General features: G+C 35.1%; 1 protein-coding gene across 1 annotated transcript in view; it reads left to right on the forward strand.

The window, feature by feature from the left end:
• Positions 1–17,271, forward strand: part of Dnah3 (dynein heavy chain 3, axonemal) — a 457,577-nt gene that overhangs the window by 238,463 nt on the left and 201,843 nt on the right. Inside the window, exons 38-39 of the mRNA XM_067756774.1 lie at positions 12,852–12,923; positions 13,055–13,198. Coding sequence (XP_067612875.1) covers positions 12,852–12,923; positions 13,055–13,198 — 216 coding nt within the window. The remainder of the gene's footprint in view (positions 1–12,851; positions 12,924–13,054; positions 13,199–17,271) is intronic.

The following is a 17,271-nucleotide window of genomic DNA, read 5'->3' on the forward strand; positions in this document are numbered from 1 at the left end:
ATGGGTGTGACACCTACCATATTAAGTAGAAGAAAATGACAAAATGACTGCAGGGCGAAATCAAACGCCCCTGGAAACTTGGCAGGAATACTGTTCCTGGTATTACATATATAAAGAAATTAGCGGTACCCGACAGATGATGTTCTGGGTTACCCTGGTCCACATTTTGGTCGATTTCTCGAAATCGCCTTCACATATACAACTAAGGGCCACCTTTTAAAACCTTCATTAATACCTTTAATTTGATACCCATATCGTACAAACACATTCTAGAGTCACCCTTGGTCCACATTTATGGCGATACGTCGAAAAGGCGTCCACCTATAGAACTATGGACCACTTCCTTTTAAAATACTCTTCAATACCTTCCATTTGAAACTCATGTCATACAAACACATTCCAGGGTTACCCTAGGTTAATTTTGCTAAATGGTGATTTTCCCTTATTTTGTCTCCATAGCTCTCAGCTGAGTATGTAATGTTCAGTTACACCCGAACTTAGCCTTCCTTACTTGTTTCACACTAAAATTAGTTGACTAGCAGCCAGTTGATAAGTAATGCATAAATAATCACCTATGACTATTATTATTGAAGCAATAAAATTATATCGTAGGGCAAACAAATCTTTCCTCTTTTATTCTTGATACACGTTTCTTCTCGGATATAAAAATAGATATGTATTTTGCACTTATAATATAAATTAGCAGCTTTGCTAAATAGATACGTTTGGTATTCTTCAATTTTTATGCTAATTATTTACATTCTATTTTTGCATTTAAATTCAACCGCGTACCCCATATTTTTTAGTTCTTATAATTGTATTTCACTCACACATAAGATATGCTAATTTTACCAGTTAAATATTTCCTATCCATCAAGCAGCACATTAAGTTTTATTTTTCTCATACCAGTTCATTTATGAAGATAGATTTGCATATAATTAATATTAGGCCCGGTTTTTCAGTACAAGTTCAACTCAGTTTGTCGGTTAAACTACGCTTAAACTTATTTTGCAGTTTTGCAGTCTACTTTAATTGAAGTTTAAGCTTAGCTTAAGCGGCCGATCTGGCAGGGTTAAACTCTAGTTAACCTATCAGTTATTTGCGTTCGTTCGAAATGGCGTCGAAAATACCCAACAAGCATTTAGGCTTGAGTACCATTAGAATTCATGTTGATAAATAGGCATACTTCTAAAATCTCAGAAGTTGATTTGAAACAGTGGCTCAACTTGAGAATCATAGCGTACTCAGCCAAAGAAGGAATTTTTTATAAAGAAAAAGATGATATTACTTAAGTTGAAAAAATTTAATTCCCAAATTGTGGTTCTCTAACTCATTTTTAATTAATTACGCTTCATGACTGCTAACAACCAGGTGTTTATTTCTCACAATAAACAGCTGTTTGTTTTGGTGGTACAATCTTTGAGATTTTTTTCAACTCCAACTCAACTCGATATCCAGTGTAGGATATCAACTCGAGAACTGTGTTGAATATTCATTTGAGAATTGTACATATCTCAAAATCTCTCCTAAGTTGGATAATAATTAATAAAAAATTATTAATTACGTTGGAGATCAACTCGAAAACTCTTAATTTTAAAAAATTTCTCAAATGTTGGTAGTAATTGGAGAATGAAGTTGGATATCAACTCGAGAACTCTCTGGTTTAAAAATAATTAAATAGTGATGTTGGATATCACCGCTCAAACTAGATATATATTTCGCTGGGGAATTTTTTTCCCATGTTTGTTCGGTAAACAAAATCCAGCTGTTGCCGTATCTACAAATTATCTAGATAATAAAAAAACCAATGTTGCCGCACAAAAAAGCCAACCCCAAAGGCGGCCTTAAATTTCCCAGTAGTTTAAGTGGAGTTTGAATTTGACTAGAGTTTAAGAAAACTTAGTATAAGCTTAGCTTAACCAACTACTGAAAAATCGGGCCTTAATAAATTGAATGGGACATAGTCACGAAGTCTGGAGCGATGCTTTCAAAGCTGAATTTTTAATTCGTTTAAATAATTGTAAATTGGCATTAAAAAAACCTTTTCAAAATTTATTCTTAACTTTGTTTTACAGTCGTACATGATTTGAATGTTTTCGAGTTATGCAAATGTAAATTAATTAGTGAAGGAATCTAATTTATGCCCAAAATAGCCGAAAATAGAACTCTTTGTATTTAAAACTAGTGATGAACAAAATCATAGTAATTTGCAAAATATATCGCATAAAACTTAAAAATTATTACTAGATTGTTTTAATCTAAAGAAACACTGGCGCTTACGATTCCTTCTCGAACTCAAGCGGGAATTTCGAGACCGGAGAAGTCGTAAACTCGCCTTTTCGCTGGATTCTAGTAACTCGAGATACTCGTGAATAGCGCAAGCTTCTCGACATTCAATTTAGTTGCTGTATTGACAGTTTTCTATGTATTTCAGTGTTTTTATTTTTGCTTGTGCTCAAGGAGAAACCGCAAGCTCAATGTAAAACAAGTAAGGAAGGCTAAGTTCGGGTGTAACCGAACGTGCATACTCAGTTGAGAGCTATGGACACAAAATAAGGAAAAATCACCAGGTAGGAAAATGAACCTAGGGTAACCCTGGAATGTGTTTGTATGACATGTGCATCGAATGGTATTAAAGAGTATTTTAAGAGGGAGTGGGCCATAGTTCTATAAGTGAACGCCATTTAAGGATATCGACATAAAGGTGGACCAGGGGTGACTCTAGAATGCGTTTGTACAATGTGGGTATTAAGCGAAAGGTGTTAATGACTATTTTAAAAGGGAGTGGGCCTTAGTTCTATGGGTGGACGCCTTTTCGAGATATCGCCATAATGGTGGACCAGGCGTTACCCTAGAATTTCTTTGCACGATATGGGTATCAAATGAAAGGTGTTAATGAGTGTTTTGAAAGGGAGTGGGCCTTAGTTCTATTGGAGGACGCCTTTTCGAGATATCGTCATAAAGGTGGACCAGGGGTGACTCTAGAATTTGTTTCTACGATATGGGTATCAAACGAAAGGTGTTAATGATTATTTTAAAAGGGAGTGGGCCTTAGTTCTATAGGTGGACGCCTTTCCGAGATATGGTTATAAAGGTGGATCAGGGTAGACTATAGAATGCGTTTGTACAATATGGGTATCAAACAAAAGGCGTTAATGAGTATCTTAAAAGGGAGTGGGCCTTAGTTCTATGGGTGGACGCCTTTTCGAGATATCACCATAATGTTCGACCAGGGGTGACTCTAGAATTTTTTTGTACGATATGGGTATCAGATGAGAGGTGTTAATGAGTATTTTAAAAGGGTGTGGGCCTTAGTTCTATAGGTGGACGCCTTGTCGAGATATCGCCATAAAGGTGGAACAGGTGTGACTCTAGAATTTGTTTATACGATATGGGTATCAAATGGAATGTGTTAATGAGTATTTTTAAAAGGGAGTGGGGCTTAGTTCTATTGGTGGACGCATTTCCGAGATATGGTTATAAAGGTGGATCAGGGTTGACTATAGAATGCGTTTGTACAATATGGGTATCAAACGAAAGGCGTTAATGAGTATTTTAAAAGGGAGTGGGCCTTAGTTCTATGAGCGGACGCCTTTTTGAGATATCGCCATAATGTTCGACCAGGGGTGACTCTAGAATTTTTTTTTACGATATGGGTATCAAATGAGAGGTGTTAATGAGTAATTTAAAAGGGTGTGGGCCTTAGTTCTATAGGTGGACGCCTTGTCGAGATATCGCCATAAAGGTGGAGAAGGGGTGACTCTAGAATTTGTTTGTACGATATAGGTATCAAATGGAATGTGTTAATGAGTATTTTAAAAGGGAGTGGGCCTTAGTTCTATTGGTGGACGCCTTTTCGAGATATCGATATGGGTATCAAATGAAAGGTGTTAATGAGTTTAAAAGGGAGTGGGGCTTAGTTCTATTGGTGGACGCCTTTTCGAGATATCGTCATAAAGGAGGACCAGGGGTGACTCTAGAATTTGTTTCTACGATATGGGTATCAAACGAAAGGTGTTAATGAGTATTTTAAAAGGCAGTGGGCCTTAGTTCTATAGGTGGACGCCGTTTCGAAATATCGCCATAAAGGTGGACAAGGGGTGACTCTAGAATGTGTTTGTACGATATGGGTATCAAATTAAAGGTATTAATGAGGGTTTTAAAAGGGAGTGGTGGTAGTTGTATAGGTGGTCGCCTTTTCGAGATATCGCCATAAAGGGGGACCAGGGGTAACTCTAGAATACGTTTGTACAATATGGGTATCAAACGAAATGTGTTAATGAGTATTTTAAAAGGGAGTGGGCCTTAGTTCTATTGGTGGACGCCTTTTCGAGCTATTGCCATAAAGGTGGACCAGGGGTGACTATAGAATTTGTTTGTACGATATGGGAATCAAATGGAAGGTGTTAATGAGTATTTTAAAAGGGAGTGGGCCTTAGTTCTATTGGTGGACGCCTTTTCGAGATATCGATATGGGTATCAAATGAAAGGTGTTAATGAGTTTAAAAGGGAGTGGGGCTTAGTTCTATAGGTGGTCGCCTTTTCGAGATATCGCATAAAGGTGGACCAGGGTGACTCTAGAATACGTTTGTACGATATTGGTATCAAATTAAAGGTATTAATGAGAGTTTTAAAAGGGAGTGGTGGTAGTTGTATATGTGAAGGCGTTTTCCAGATATCGACCAAAATGTGGACCAGGGTGACCCAGAACATCATCTGTTGGATAGCGCTAATTTATTTATATATGCAATACCTGCAAAGATTTCAAGGGTTTTTTATTTCGCCCTGCAGAACTTTTTCATTTTCTTCTACTTAATATGGTAAGTGTCACAACCATTTTACAAAGTTTTTTCTAAAGTTACATTTCGCGTCAATAAACCAATCCAATTACCATGTATCATCCCTTTTTTCGTATTTTGTAAAGAACTATGGCATTTTTTTCATTTTTCGTTATTTTCGATATCGAAAAAGTGAGCGTGGTCATAATCGGATTTCGTTCATTTTTTATACCAAGATAAAGTGCGTTCAGATAAGTACGTGAACTAAGTTCAGTAACGATATGTCGATTTTTGCTCTAGTTATCGTGATAACGGCCATGCGGAAGGACAGACGGAAGACTGTGTATAAAAACTGGGCGTGGCATCAACCGATTTCGCCCATTTTCACAGAAAACAGTTAACGTCATAAAATCTATAGCCCTACCAAATTTCAAAAGGATTGGCTAATTTTTGTTCGACTTATGGCGTTAAAAGTATCCTAGACAAATTAAATGAAAAAGGGCGGAGCCACGCCCATTTTGAAATTTTCTTTTATTTTTGTATTTTGTTGCACCATATCATTACTGGAGTTGAATGTTGACATAATTTACTTATATACTGTAAAGATATTAAATTTTTTGTTAAAATTTTACTTTAAAAAAAAATTTTTTTTTAAAGTGGGCGTTTTGCAAATTTTTATTAAGCGTACATATAGTAATAGGGGTAATGTTCCTGCCAAATTTCATCATGATATCTTCAACGACTGCCAAATTACAGCTTGCAAAAGTTTTAAATTACCTTCTTTTAAAAGTGGGCGGTGCCACGCCCATTGTCCAAAATTTTGCTTATTTTCTATTCTGCGCCATAAGTTCCACTCACCTACCAAATTTCATCCCTTTATCTGTCTTTGGTAATGAATTATTGCACTTTTTCGGTTTTTCGTTATTTTCGATATCGAAAAAGTGAGCGTGGTCATAGTCGGATTTCGGATTTTTTACACCAATACAATGTGAGTTCAGATAAGTACGTGAACTAAGTTTAGTAAAGATATATCGACTTTTGCTCAAGTTATTGTGTTAACGGCCGAGCGGAAGTACAGACGGTCGACTGTGTATAAAAACTGGGCGTGGCTTCAACCGATTCCGCCTTTTTTCACAGAAAACAGTTATCGTCATAGGATATATGCCCCTACCAAATTTCACAAGGATTGGTAAATTTTGTTCGACTTATGGCATTAAAAGTATCCTAGACAAATTAAATGAAAAAGGGCGGAGCCACGCCTATTTTGAAGTGTTCATTTATTTTTGTATTTTGTTGCAACATATCATCATTGGCGGCCACCGTGGTGTGATGGTATCGTGCTCCGCCTATTACACGTATGCCCTGGGTTCGCACCCCGCGCAAAGCAACATCAAAATTTTAGAAATAAGGTTTGTCAATTAGAAGAAAATTTTTCTAAGCGGGGTCGCCCCTCGGCAGTGTTTGGCAAGCGCTCCGGGTGTATTTCTGCCATGAAAAGCTCTCAGTGAAAACTCATCTGCCTTGCAGATGCCGTTCGGAGTCGGCATAAAACACGTAGGTCCCGTCCGGCCAATTTGTAGGAAAACTAAAGAGGAGCACGACGCAAATTGGAAGAGAAGCTCGGCCTTAGATCTCTTCGGAGGCTATCGCACCTTACATTTATTATTTTTTTTTATTTTATATCATTACTGGTGTTGAATGTTGACACAATTTACTTATATACTGTAAAGATATTAAAATTTGACTTTAAAAAAATTTTCGATATCTAAAAAGTGGGCGTGGCTATAGTCAGATTTCGTTCGATTTAAATAGCGATCTGAGATGAGTGCCCAGAAACCTACATACCAAATTTCATCCAGATACCTCAAAATTGACTCAAGTTGTCCTGTTAACGGACGGACGGACATGGCTCAATCAAATTTTTTTTCGATACTGATGATTTTGATATATGGAAGTCTATACCTATCTCGGTTGCTTTATACCTGTACAACCAACCGTTAGCAATGAAAGTTATTATACTCAGTGAGCTCTGATCAATTGAGTATAAAAACTTATTCGCGCTTTGCACACAGAGTATATTAACTTTGATTGGATAACGGTTGGTTGTACAGGTATAAAGGAATCGAGATAGATATAGTCTTCCATATATCAAAATCATCAGTACCGAAAAAAAATTTGATTGAGCCATGTCCGCCGGAGTGTCTGTCCGTTAACGCGATAACTTTAGTAAATATAGAGATATCTTCACCAAATTTAGTACACGAGCTTATCTGGACCCAAAATAGATTGGTATTGAAAATGAGCGAAAATGTATAACATTTTGGAAAACACAAAAACCTGATTATTTAGTAAATAATACACCTAGAATGTTGAAATTTGACGCGTGGACTCATATTAAGACTCTTGTCAAAAATTTGAAAATTTTTTTTAAATGGGCGTGGTTCCGCCCACTCGTGATAAAATCAATTTTAAAATATTATTAGCTGTGTCTTTTTCACATCTATATACGTTTACGCTTAAACTTTATATGGACCACTAAGCGACAAACTTTAAATACACTGCTGAAATTGCTACGCATAAAATTAGTACTACTAAATTTCAATACGCATTATACTCAGATGTAACTGAAATATGTGTTTATGTTTCAACCTCTGCACTAATTCTATGTATTCTATGCGCGTCCACTATTCATCACAACTGATTCAGCCATATGTTATACACAGAAATACAACAGAGGGTTGTGTCTTCGCTTTTCGGTACACCCTGTGCTGTAGCTAGTTGTTTAACCACTGCCGCTAGATGGGTCTCCTAAGCATTATCTAGGCGAGGATAGGCGTTTTTTTATCGCGCGCAAACGAAACGTATACGCGTGTAAAAAAAAAACAGGGCTATTTATCATAAATCAAAAATCTTTAAACCTATCGTAACTAAATTCCGCAGAGAGGTTGCCTTTACTATAAGGAATGCTTTGAAGAAAAATTAACGAAATCGGTTAAGGACCACGCCCACTTTTATATAAAAGATTTTTAAAAGGGTCGTGGACTAATAAAATAAGCTATATCTTTGCAAAACAGAGCTTTATATCAATTGTATTTCATTTCCCAAGTGTATTTATAACAAAAAAGGAAAAACTTCAAATTTAAAAAAATGGGCTGGGCACCGCCCCTTTTATGACTAAGCAATTCTCTATGTTCGGGAGCCATAACTCGAAGAAAAATTAACGGATCGTAATAAAATTTGGTACAAAAACAGCAGGAAATAGTTCTAGAAAAAAGATCGGTTAAAGAACACGCCCCTTTTATATAAAAGATTTTTAAACGGTTCGTATACGAAAATAATAAGCTATATCTTTGCGAAAAAAAACCTTGCGTCAATAGAATTTTACTTTCTAAATTGAATTATAACATTAAATTGGAAAACACTAAAATTTTTGAAAATTGGTATGGCACCGCCCCTTTTATGACTAAGATATTTTCTATGTTTCGGGAGCCATAGCTCGAAGAAAGATTAACGGATCGTAATAAAATAGGGTAACAAATTTTCCCTGTAGTAGAAAATATTTCTAGTAAAAACGGACGGGATCGGTTAAAGACCATGGCAACTTAGATATAAAAAAAGTTTAAAAGGGTCGTATACTAGAATAATAAGCTATAACTTAGCAAAAAATTGTTTTGAATCAATGATATTTCACTTATCAAGCTTTATTGTAAGAGCAAATGGGGGTACATTTTTTTTAAATGGGCGGTGCCACGTGTTATTTAGAAAAGTAATTCATCTGAAATGAAATGTACAATTGAAGCTCACGCTGAGTATGTAATGTTCGGTTACACCCGAACTGAGACACCTTTACTTGTTTTTTGTATACATTTAGTAACTTCACTAATAATTCATATAAAAGAAATATAACTTGATTATTTTGTTTGTATATTGGTTCAACGAAAGATTTAGGTAACAAATGTTGAAGATTAATAGATGGCAAACCTCATCACTCACACTGACACTGCAACCATGTTTTCTTAGTCCTCAGAGAGTGTTGAAGTGCATATTTTTTTGAGCTAGTTTGTACCATGGGGGTGAATATTGAAAATTGCGTATCAATTCGTCTTGTACTTTTTGTATAATATTCATAATTTTCGTGTGCAAATAAATCATGTGTAGAAAATGTATCAATAACCTGTTTCATAATTTTTGTGGTAACCTTAAATTTAAGTAAATTTTTATGTGACGTTTTACCATCACTGACGTATGACTGAAAGAAACTCGATGCAACTGATTTAAAAATATTTTATATTTATTTTATCCATATATGTATGTAATACTCCTATATTGCTACAAAAGGCTAGGTATATTCCCAAAAATAAGAGTGCCGATATATTGCTGTTTAAACGTTTTTGTTTTGGTATTCAATAATCGAATGTACCTTAATTTAAATTTTCTCTTGTCACACTTATGACGCTGCAATCACAAAAATTTTATAGGCTGTCTTGTTTTGATTTCGAATTCAAAACTTATTGCGAGCATTTTCTATTAGCAATATAGGCATGGCTTAATTATATGGTTGGCTCATCTCATCAGCTGATTTTATTTTTATCATTGCATGGTCGATGGGATTGTCAAAAGGAGATGGAAAACTCAAAATGAAACCAACACATTGACAACATTTTCTTACCACACACAAAAACCGCAATGTTTTATGTTTTCATTTCATTCCATTCGCCTAATACCAATAAACAGATTTTGACAATTTGAGCAGATATAATTTGTTACTTTACAGATGAGCCAACCATATAGTTGAACCATAAAATATAGGAGTATTACATATATGATTTTATCAAAATTTAATTAAAAAAGATATATTATTAACACACAATATTTTCATTTTTTGACAATAAACAATAAACAATCTAATAATAAAAAGTTTAAAATATAACAAAGTATATTTATTACAAGTACATAAATAGCCCTACAGCTACACAGATTTTGAATGCCTCATAAACGATATTTTTATTTATTGACTTCACTTCCAAGGTGGAAATAAGCTTTATCCCTGATGATGATTTTCCGACACAAAAAAAAACAATACGTCCTCCTCTTAGATCAGAATCAGTATGACATTCTTGATGAATAAACTGCTTCATGGCTTGTAGATATTTTATTATATGATTGCCTACATTACCAAAGTCGAGACCAAAATGACATTTGAAATCATTTTAAAATTTGTTTGCGCTTCCAAATTGGCTACTTATTTTTTTCTACCTTTAACACTATAACAGATCCAGTCTCGTCTTGAATCACGTTTTCTTTTTACCTTTAAAAGGATTTCAAGAAGTTTCTATCGCTCAGGGCCTCACCCTCTTTGCGAAACGAATGTTCCTTTATGTTACACACTATCAGCATATCATTTGATAATTGCTTTCCCGTTCCTCTTATAGCAAAAAACAAAAAAAAAAAGAAACTGTTAAAAAAACGAAATCGCCAAGAGATGATAGGTTAGGTTAAGTTAAGAGGGCGTCCGTGGGTGATACCCACACTTCCACTTGGAGAGATTTTTGTCCATTGTGAGTGCCCTCAGTAAGTACAGGGTGGCGGCAAATTCGTTTAACCCCATCAACGAACCACTTGCTTTCCCCGATGAAACTAAGAAGAAACGAGACGTCCACCTTCCCAACCTCTGCCAGGCTGTCGAAGAGGCGTGAGCCCAGCAATCTGAGCCTTCTTTTTTAAAGCGCCAGGCATCGGCAGAGAAAGTGGTAAATCGACTCTTCTTCCTCCTCATCCTGACAGCTTCTGCAGATGGAGCTTGTTGGTATTCCCACCGTCGGACATTGGTGCGATAGCACAAATGTCAGTGATGATACCAGTAAGTACCTTCAACACAGATTTGTTCAGTTTGAGAAGGAAGCTGGTGCCCTTCCTATCTAAGCATGGCCATAAGGACATTGAGACTTCGCAGTCAACCCTATTGGTCCACAGTAAGTCCGTTGCCCTGTTCTCATATTCTCCCTAGGAGACAACTCAGCATCGGTCGAACAGAGCTGTCCACCTCACTTATGTCTGAGTCGGAAAAAACTTCGTCTGAGTTATCGTTCGAAATACAGAAAAATGTCTTTAGTCTTTTCATCTTTTCTCCATTTTATCTTTCTTGTTTTCGCTTACTCCCTTCATCCTATTGATCTTCACCGTTTGTCCCGTATATACCACTCGCTGTTCTTCTTTCCACGCTATCTCTTTATTCCTTCCCCCTTTCTCACTTCCGCTGCCCCTGCCTGAAGCAAATCGAAAAAAGTATTCCGTATAACATTGAAAATAATTGAGCTGGGTGGTTAAGGCAGCCTTCTTGTCTTCCATTTTGAGCTGTATATTCGCAGTGGCTTGACAAGCAGAAGTTGTAAACCAGTTTTAAAAGAAACGTTTCTTTAGTACATGGATGTAAATTTTACAGACAGTTCAACTCTTTTCTCACCCTCTCTTCTCCTTTCTTCAATTTTCTTTCGAAATACTTATATAAGGGATTGTTTCTCTCACTTCTTCCACTTGGGCAGCGGAGGCGGCCACTTTAATTTAATATAACCTAACCTTCTCTTACTTTCCCTTACTTTTTATTACCCTCACCTCAACCTCTACCAACACTTCTCGTTGCCCTTCTCCCCTTCCTACATCTCAGTTTCTCTTTATCTGTGTGTCCTAATTTCGCCGAAGAATGTTATCGCAAATAATAACCAGACAAAAAGCTTTTAAGGTAGCAAATTTCATTCGCAGCAGCGAACACTAAAATAGCCAAACCATTTTTATCAAACCTTGTTAATTACATCTCTTTTTTTTATTTTCGACAATTTAAGAAAAAAGACTTTCGCGGATTTCATAACTAAAACTATGAAAATCAATCTCGAAGCGTATTTGAAAAATTCCAAAATTCGACAAAATATACAAAAATTTCGATCTTTCGTTTTAGTTAGTTTTCTGAAGTTTTTTGAGTATACAGATGATTTTTCGAATAGGCCCTCAAACATTCCCTCTTTCATCCTTTATCATCTCCTCTATCTTACAACCCCCTTTTTCTTTGCAAATAAATACAATTTTCCATTTACAAGAAAAAAAAGTTTTTAAATATAAACCTTGGAAAAAAGCTAACTGAGAATCAAATTTGGACAAAACCGAAGCATAAACAATATCTATTCCATTAGAGAAGTTTCTTTTTGACTTTTGTGAAAAAAGGTAATATCATAAAAGATCAAAGCAATAAGGTATTTGGCTAGCCTGGTATAGCAATAACGTACTCGTCTACCACAACGACGAACTCTTTTCCTCAAGTTCCGGAAAACAATTCATACCAAAATTACTTACTTTCTTAATTGTCGCTTAACCGTTTAAACGGTTATGGCCGTTCAACAAGACGCGCTCGTTGCTTCTTCTCTCTGCCAACCGGTTACACAATCGTTTTCCACCTGGTCCTTCCAGCGTAGTGAGGGCCGCCCTCTACCTCTGGTTTCACAGGCGTGTGCTGATAGAAACACTTTATTGGCCGGAGCGTCATCCTTCGTTCGCATAACATGGCCTAGCCAGCGCAGCCGCTGCGTTTTAATTCGCTGGACTGTGTTCATGTCTGCGTAGAGATCGTACAGCTCATCGTTAAATCTTCTTCGATACTCACCATCACCAACGCGTAGACATCCATAAATCTTTCGAAGAACTTTTCTCTCGAACACTCCCATAGCCGCTTCATTTGGTGTTGTCATGGTCCATGCTTCTGCATCATATGGCAGGACGGGTACGATAAGTGACTTGTAGATTATGATTTTCGTTTGGCTAGAGGGGACTTTACTTTTCAATTGCCTACCTAGTCCAAAGTAGTTTTATTGGCAAGAGTGATTCTTCGCTGGATTTCAGAGCTGTTGTTGTTGTTAGTGTTGATGCTGGTTCCCAACAAAACGAAGTCATTGGTAACACCAAAGGAGTTTAAATCAAATCAAAATAGTTTAGAAAATATTTATCCTACAATATCAATTATATCACCATACTATCTTTGTCCCAAGTTTTTTTTAATCAAATGTATCTTTCACCCATTTATCCAGGTACAAGATACAATTATGTCAAAATTGGATCGAAGACGAAAAGGAGTTTACGGACCGGCACTGGGTAAAAGGGTAAGTTTTTTTCTTTATTTGTTATTGCAGTAAACAAATATGACTTTACAATTCCGCATGTCTTTATATAAATTATTTTTTACGTGGCATGTAAACATTTTTTTTTTTGTATTTTATTCTCCCCCATGCAGTGCTTAATATTTTGCGACGATGTTGCAATGCCATCAAAGGACACATACGGCTCACAGCCACCACTCGAATTGATACGACAATGGTTGGATCATGGTTATTGGTCTGATTTGGTGGATACCACAAAAATTGAGTTGGTCGATATGGTAAGCGGGGGTATACTAAGGGGATATATACATATGTACATTAGGGTGTCCCTTATTTTCCAAAGTGTTCCGATTCTCGATTTCACCCCCTAAAAATATGCGAATAGCCTAAAAACTAGAATATACAAAGTTTTAGGTCAATCGAAAAAGGGTTAGAGGTGGCGCAAAGAGCTTGAAATCCTGAAAAATGACGAATACTTACAATTTCTTAAATTTGGTCAACCCTACTTCATTTGTTATGGATGAAACTTAGTTTATCGTGTTATTAGTTAGTTCTAGAGATATTTTACTTTCAAATAAATCTAAAACAACAAAAATTGTCAAATAATAATAAAGTTATAAAATAAATTATGCCTTAAACACGGTGTCATTACTTCAAGAATGTGTATATAATAAGTATACGTAAATGAGGTTTTTTCAATTTTTTGTTATTACAAATTTTTTTGAAAATACATTTTTAAAACATATACATATATCTTGTGAAACTTTAGCTGACACGTATATAATATGATATTATGTCCTCGGATCTAATTAGTGATGATTTAGTATGTGATTCAAATTGTTTTTTGTAATCAGTTACAACTTGTAAAAAATATTGTTTTTCTTCTTCGTCATTTGTAAGTATTCTATTATATTCTTCTATAAGCTTTACTCCTCGTTCTGCTGTGTCGTTAACTACTTTTATATTTATAACAGTATCCTGGATCTACCTCCAGAAATTGAGATATCCCAAACCGACCAAAAATCAATTGTATTTCCTGTTACAAAATCGTGTTGTTATTTTTCTATGAATTTATTGATTTCACTGGGTCTTAAGTGTAACCTCTTTAAATTTTCTGTTTCCTTGTCGTAGTTGTCTATGCTTTTGATTTTTTCCACAATCTTTTTCTTCATGGTACAAGAGACGTCATCATCTAATAATGCCAATGCAATACATTCTTCAGACAGGTACCATAGGTGGTTACAAAACTTTTTTATTGCAATGTCAGATATTTTTTTATTAACATTTCTGTATTTATAAATTTCTTTAACATTTTTAAAAAAAATTATTATTGGCCTTTAATCTTTAAAATTTATTAAACTATTTTATGAGCTCGAGGCCTTATCCAAATAAAAACGCAGTATAAATATTTTATATTTGTATTTTTATTTTATATTCGATATTTCGACTTCAGTCTGAAGTCATCATCAGGACTGTGAAACAAAACAAAAACAAAAATTATAACATTTTCAAAAATCAACCATAAAACAAATATCACTTACACAATTGAGTATGTGCGAAAATTAAGATTGTTGGAGAAAAATAATCATACAAAAATATAAACAATATTTCAAAGCACCGTAAATGTAAACAAAATTTTTGCAAAAACAAAAGTACATGGAGTGGCTAAAATTACGACATACAAGCATACATATATACATATATCATCTGATTTTCCTATTGTTGTGGGAGAGATCTTCCTACCGCGCATTGTTGTTGCCTTAAAACTAAGTTCCGATACACATGTGCGCAGTGGTCAGTGTCCGCTTTAAAATTCATCCTAGTACTGTTAGGGGTGTTCGCTATATGAAGTATTTCCAAATTAAATCTTTTATTATAATTTCTCTCCTCCTGTAAAATAGTTACATTATCGAAGTCTGGATAATGTCCCGTATCTTTACAATAGGCTGACAAGGCCGTCTTATTTTCTGAATAATTGTTTCTTAACTTAATATTAGATCTGTGAGCGGAAATCCTTGTCTTGAGTTTTAATTTTGTTGTCCCCACATATACCGGGTCGCATACGTGGGACCCGTCACCATTACACGGAATTCTATAAACAACGTCGGATTTCTTATGCTTTGGTATTTTATCTTTTGTACTGCTGTAGACCTTTCTAAGTGTGTGATTATATGTCGATGCTATTTGGTATTTTTTCCGATTGTAAAGATTTGAGTATTTTATTCGGTTCGTTACGCCCGGCACATGCACTACTGATTTATATATTCTATCTCCCGAAGTTTGTCTAATTTTATCATTGTTCAACCTGATAACGGAATTTCTGAGCAATTTGTTGATTATCTTTATGGGGAGATCACTATTTCTCAGAGTTTCTTTGACAATTTCGATATTCTTCTTGTGAAAAATCTTGTCACTTCTTATGAAGTTACTCGCCGTATTTATAATAGCTCTATTTTCGTGTTTTGAGTTAAAGTTTATGAGTCTACCTGATGCGGTCGGCTTTTTATACCAGTTAATAAGCAGCTTGTTATATTTCCTTATAACAAGTGTATTCAAGAATGGTATTTTTCCATCCTTTTCTAATTATATTGTGAATTTTATTGATTTATTGCAGCTATTAAGATTCTTAAGAATATTTTCCACCTCCTCTGTTTTAACAACCGCAAACAAGTCATCCACGTTCTTAGTTAGTAAGCGGGGTTTATTGGTGGATTCCATTACGAATTTGGATAATAGTTCCTCCATTACTATATCCGCTACGACAGGTGCTGCTGGCGATCCCATGGGCATCCCTGAACGCTGTTCATATATTTTATCATTGTATTTGCAATATCGGTTCTCTTTAATGCAAAACTTGATAATTGTTATAAATAGTTCTTTTATATCATTCCGCTTAGAGGAAATTATCTCCAAGGCCAATTCTACTGGAATGCTCGGAAATAAAGAAACCACATCAAATGACACTAAAGTCTCATCATCATGAATAAATGTATCTTTTGTTTTGTTCCTAAACTCAATTGAGTCTTTAACGTTATACTTGGAGGTGTTTGTTAAATTCTTAAATATGTTTACTACATATTTGCATAAGTTGTAGGACGGCGAGTTTATGGACGAACAAATCGGTCGGAAAGGTGCCCCTTCTTTATAGATTTTTGGCAAACCATATATTCGTGGAGGGTTTGCACTTTTGCAGACCAGATGATTCTTTTCCCTTAAATCAATTATATTCAGATTGAACATTTTTTGGACTAACTCGTTATTCTTTTCTTGGAGTTTGCTAGTAGGATCACGCTTCAAAACTCTATAGGTTGAAATATTATTAACTATTGTTTGCATTTTTCTGTCGTATTCAGATTTATCCATCGCTACTGTTACATTACCCTTATCGGCAGTAAGTATTAGAATATCTTTATTTCTCTTAAGAAACTTTCTTGTGGAATGTAGGGTATTTTTTATAAATTTATCTCGCGCTGACAAGGTATTCTTATTAAGATGATCGTGTATGAGCTTTGTAAAATTGCTTCTTCCTATTTCCTGTTCCTCCTTATCTTCTAAAGTATGTATAATATTCTCCCCGTCTGCAATAAGTTGGAAAAGTGGAAACTCCTTATTTTGGATTGGAAGAGCATACTTAGGGCCTAAGGATAAAAGCCACTGAATGTCATTTGGTATTTCTAAAGATGTTTTATTTTGAAACCATTCAGGGATCACCCTAATATTTAACTTTTCTCTTTTAAAGCGGACACTGACCACTGCGCACATGTGTATCGGAACTTAGTTTTAAGGCAACAACAATGCGCGGTAGGAAGATCTCTCCCACAACAATAGGAAAATCAGATGATATATGTATATATGTATGCTTGTATGTCGTCCTTTTAGCCACTCCATGTACATACTTTTGTTTTTGCAAAAATTTTGTTTACATTTCCGGTGCTTTGAAATATTGTTTATATTTTTGTATGATTATTTGTCTCCAACAATCTTAATTTTCGCACATATGGTTTGGCTGTATAACATACTCAATTGTATAAGTGATATTTGTTTTATGGTGGATTTTTGAAAATGTTATAATTTTTGTTTTTGTTTTTGTTTTTGTTTTGTTTCACAGTCCTGCTGATGACTTCAGACTGAAGTCGAAATATCGAATATAAAATAAGAATACAAATATAAAATTTGTATACTGCGTTTTTATTTGGATAAGGCCTCGAGCTCATAAAATAGTTTAATAAATTTTAAATTTCTTTAATAAAAGATAAGCCTTGAAGAGGTGCTCTTTGAGGATTGGTACAGTAAAACCAAAGCTTAACATAGAATTGTATAATAAACGCGCATATACTTACTATCGAATTTT

This window comes from Eurosta solidaginis, chromosome 5 (assembly GCF_040869045.1).
Source record: "Eurosta solidaginis isolate ZX-2024a chromosome 5, ASM4086904v1, whole genome shotgun sequence".
Classification (NCBI taxonomy): domain Eukaryota; kingdom Metazoa; phylum Arthropoda; class Insecta; order Diptera; family Tephritidae; genus Eurosta; species Eurosta solidaginis.